Here is a 2,514-nt window from a genome sequence, read left to right on the forward strand (position 1 = left end):
GAAGGATCGGAAACAGATTTCATATGTTAGTTATGATTTGCTCACCCTATCATGAAATTGCTTTGTTTCAGTGGTGGATTCTTTTTTGCTGTCAAGGAAGTATCTTTGCTTGATCAAGGTGAAGAAGGAAAGCAAAGTATCATCCAACTTGAGCAGGTCAAGCAGCTTCAAGTTTTTTTTATCATAGCTCAGTTGTTATCATGATTATTTTAAGCTTTCTGCCGCAAGGCTCTGTAACTATCTTGAGTCAAGATTCTTAACCTTATTTTAATTCTTTCGCTGTTACTTCATTAACTTCTTTTGATTTGTACAGGAAATTTCTCTTCTTAGCCAGTTTGAACATGAAAATATAGTCCAGTATTATGGAGCTATAAAGGTATTAATTATTGGCCATCTGCTGTGTTTTTCTCTCTTGCTTTCTTTGGCATTGATTGGTGTTCTTTCTTCTGCTGCAATTTCCCCCTGATTGTACATTTTTTTCAACGTCAAATGGTGCTATCTTGAGATTCATTTCTTCGTCTTGCAACTGACAGAAGTCTATCATTGCAGTATTTTTGGATTTTTAGTTGCTTAGATCATTAAGTACTTATTAACTACGGCATCGTTAGGTATATTTTTTCCATGAAATTAAATATGCTACAATGATAGTAACGTTCTCTTAGTCAATTCTTCAATTTCTTGCTTACATGTTATACTCTTTCTATTTTCACTTGCGAGCTCTTGTATATTTTGTCTCTTGGAGAAATTACGTTGAAATGTGAACAAATTTTTGCCTTCTTTGCAGGATGAATCAAATCTTTATATCTTTCTTGAACTGGTTACTCAAGGCTCCCTCTTGAGCCTTTACCAGCAGTATAAACTTCAAGATTCCCAGGTCTCTGCTTATACCAGACAGATTTTACATGGTTTAAAATATTTGCATGACAGAGATGTGGTCCACAGGTGATTAAACCAAAACATCTTGTATAATCTTTTTTGCAGTTTTTTAATGATCCATACTAACTTCCAATAAATGATTTATGGAGTTCCTAACATACTTTTCTGAATGTTGAATGAGTTGTTGATATGGCAATGAATTTGCCATTTTTAGTTTTAGAAAACTAAATAATGCTAAATTCTCATAATTTTTCCTCTCATCTCAGAGATATCAAGTGTGCAAATATATTGGTGGATGCAAGTGGATCTGTCAAACTTGCAGATTTTGGCCTTGCAAAGGTTCAATTTTCTCCTCTTCTGGTTACACTGCCTTTTTTGTCTTCCACAGTTTTGGAAATAGTTTACTACAATTCTATTGTGATTATTTCTAATAATTGTAGTTAATTTTGTTCAGGCTACCAAGCTAAATGATGTGAAATCTTGCAAGGGAACTGCATTCTGGATGGCTCCTGAGGTTTGTCTCGACTCTTTCTCCAGATTTATGTAGCACAAGAAGTTAAATACAAGGTTTCTGATTTGTTTGTATGGTCTGGTTATATTATTAACTTGTACAAGGATTTCACTCGTACCATCCTTTCTGTGATGGCATTCAAGTGAGGATGTTCTTTATTTCCTTTCACTGACTTAATTTATGGGCAGGTTGTAGGGATGGCAATTTAACCCTTCCCTCCCTGAATGGGGCAAAAAAACCTGCCCCGAACCCGTTCCGTGAAGGGGGGAGGGGGGGAGGGGGGAATTATTTCTAGACAATTTACCCGTTAAAAATCTATTTTGAATTTGTATTTTATTCTCTAATAATAACATAATTCGACTTTCAAAATGTAAAAAAAAAATTAAAAATTAAAAAAATTAAATGGGGCAACAAATGGGGCAAAAAGTGGCCCCGTCCCCACCCCGCTCCATTTAAGGCGGGGTGGGGTGCGGGCAGGTTGGTAGGATTTTGTGAATATAACAATTTGCCACCATTTCTGTGATGGCTTTCAAGCGAGGATGTTCATTTTTTTTCCTTTACTGATTATCAAATTATGGGCAGGTTGTTCGGAGCCGAGGATATGGGCACGCAGCAGATATATGGAGCCTTGGGTGCACAGTCCTAGAGATGCTGACCCGACGTTTTCCTTACTTCAATCTGGAATGTGTAAGTTCAAGCACTTTGCTTTTATAATTTTATTTTAATTATGGAAGCATATTCTGTGGATTGTTCATCATCCTCTTAATACACTGAATATATGTTCTCGCTAAAATCTTATGGAATGGTTTTTGACGAGGGACCAAAATGCTGAATGACAAACATATAGTGCATTATGATGTTTTTCGAACGATAATAAATCTGGACATACTAAAGATGGAGGTTTATGTACACAATTAATAACAGCTAATTTGATTTGATGAATTGTCAAGTCATTGTATTTTTCATTGGTCCATGTTCCTAAGATGAGAAATAATCATCTAATATGAAATGATAAAACAGATTATAGTTAACAGAAATGGTAACGAAGGGTGAAAGAAATCTCAAGAATGTTGATTTTCAACCATAAAAAGCCACTTGTTTGAAATTTCACTTGTTTGAAATTTGAT

The 2,514-nt window shown here is 35.2% G+C and overlaps 1 protein-coding gene across 1 annotated transcript; it reads left to right on the forward strand.

The window, feature by feature from the left end:
* Positions 1–35: 35 nt before the first annotated feature.
* LOC111376938 (mitogen-activated protein kinase kinase kinase 1-like) lies at positions 36–2,470 on the forward strand. The gene is made up of 6 exons (XM_022999954.1): positions 36–156; positions 314–376; positions 785–942; positions 1,143–1,215; positions 1,331–1,390; positions 1,970–2,470. The coding sequence occupies exons 1-6, from the start codon at positions 52–54 to the stop codon at positions 2,099–2,101; spliced, it is 591 nt and encodes a 196-aa protein (XP_022855722.1). The 5' UTR covers positions 36–51; the 3' UTR covers positions 2,102–2,470.
* Positions 2,471–2,514: the final 44 nt, after the last annotated feature.

Source organism: Olea europaea, unplaced genomic scaffold (genome assembly GCF_002742605.1).
Source record: "Olea europaea var. sylvestris unplaced genomic scaffold, O_europaea_v1 scaffold15810, whole genome shotgun sequence".
Lineage (NCBI taxonomy): Eukaryota > Viridiplantae > Streptophyta > Magnoliopsida > Lamiales > Oleaceae > Olea > Olea europaea.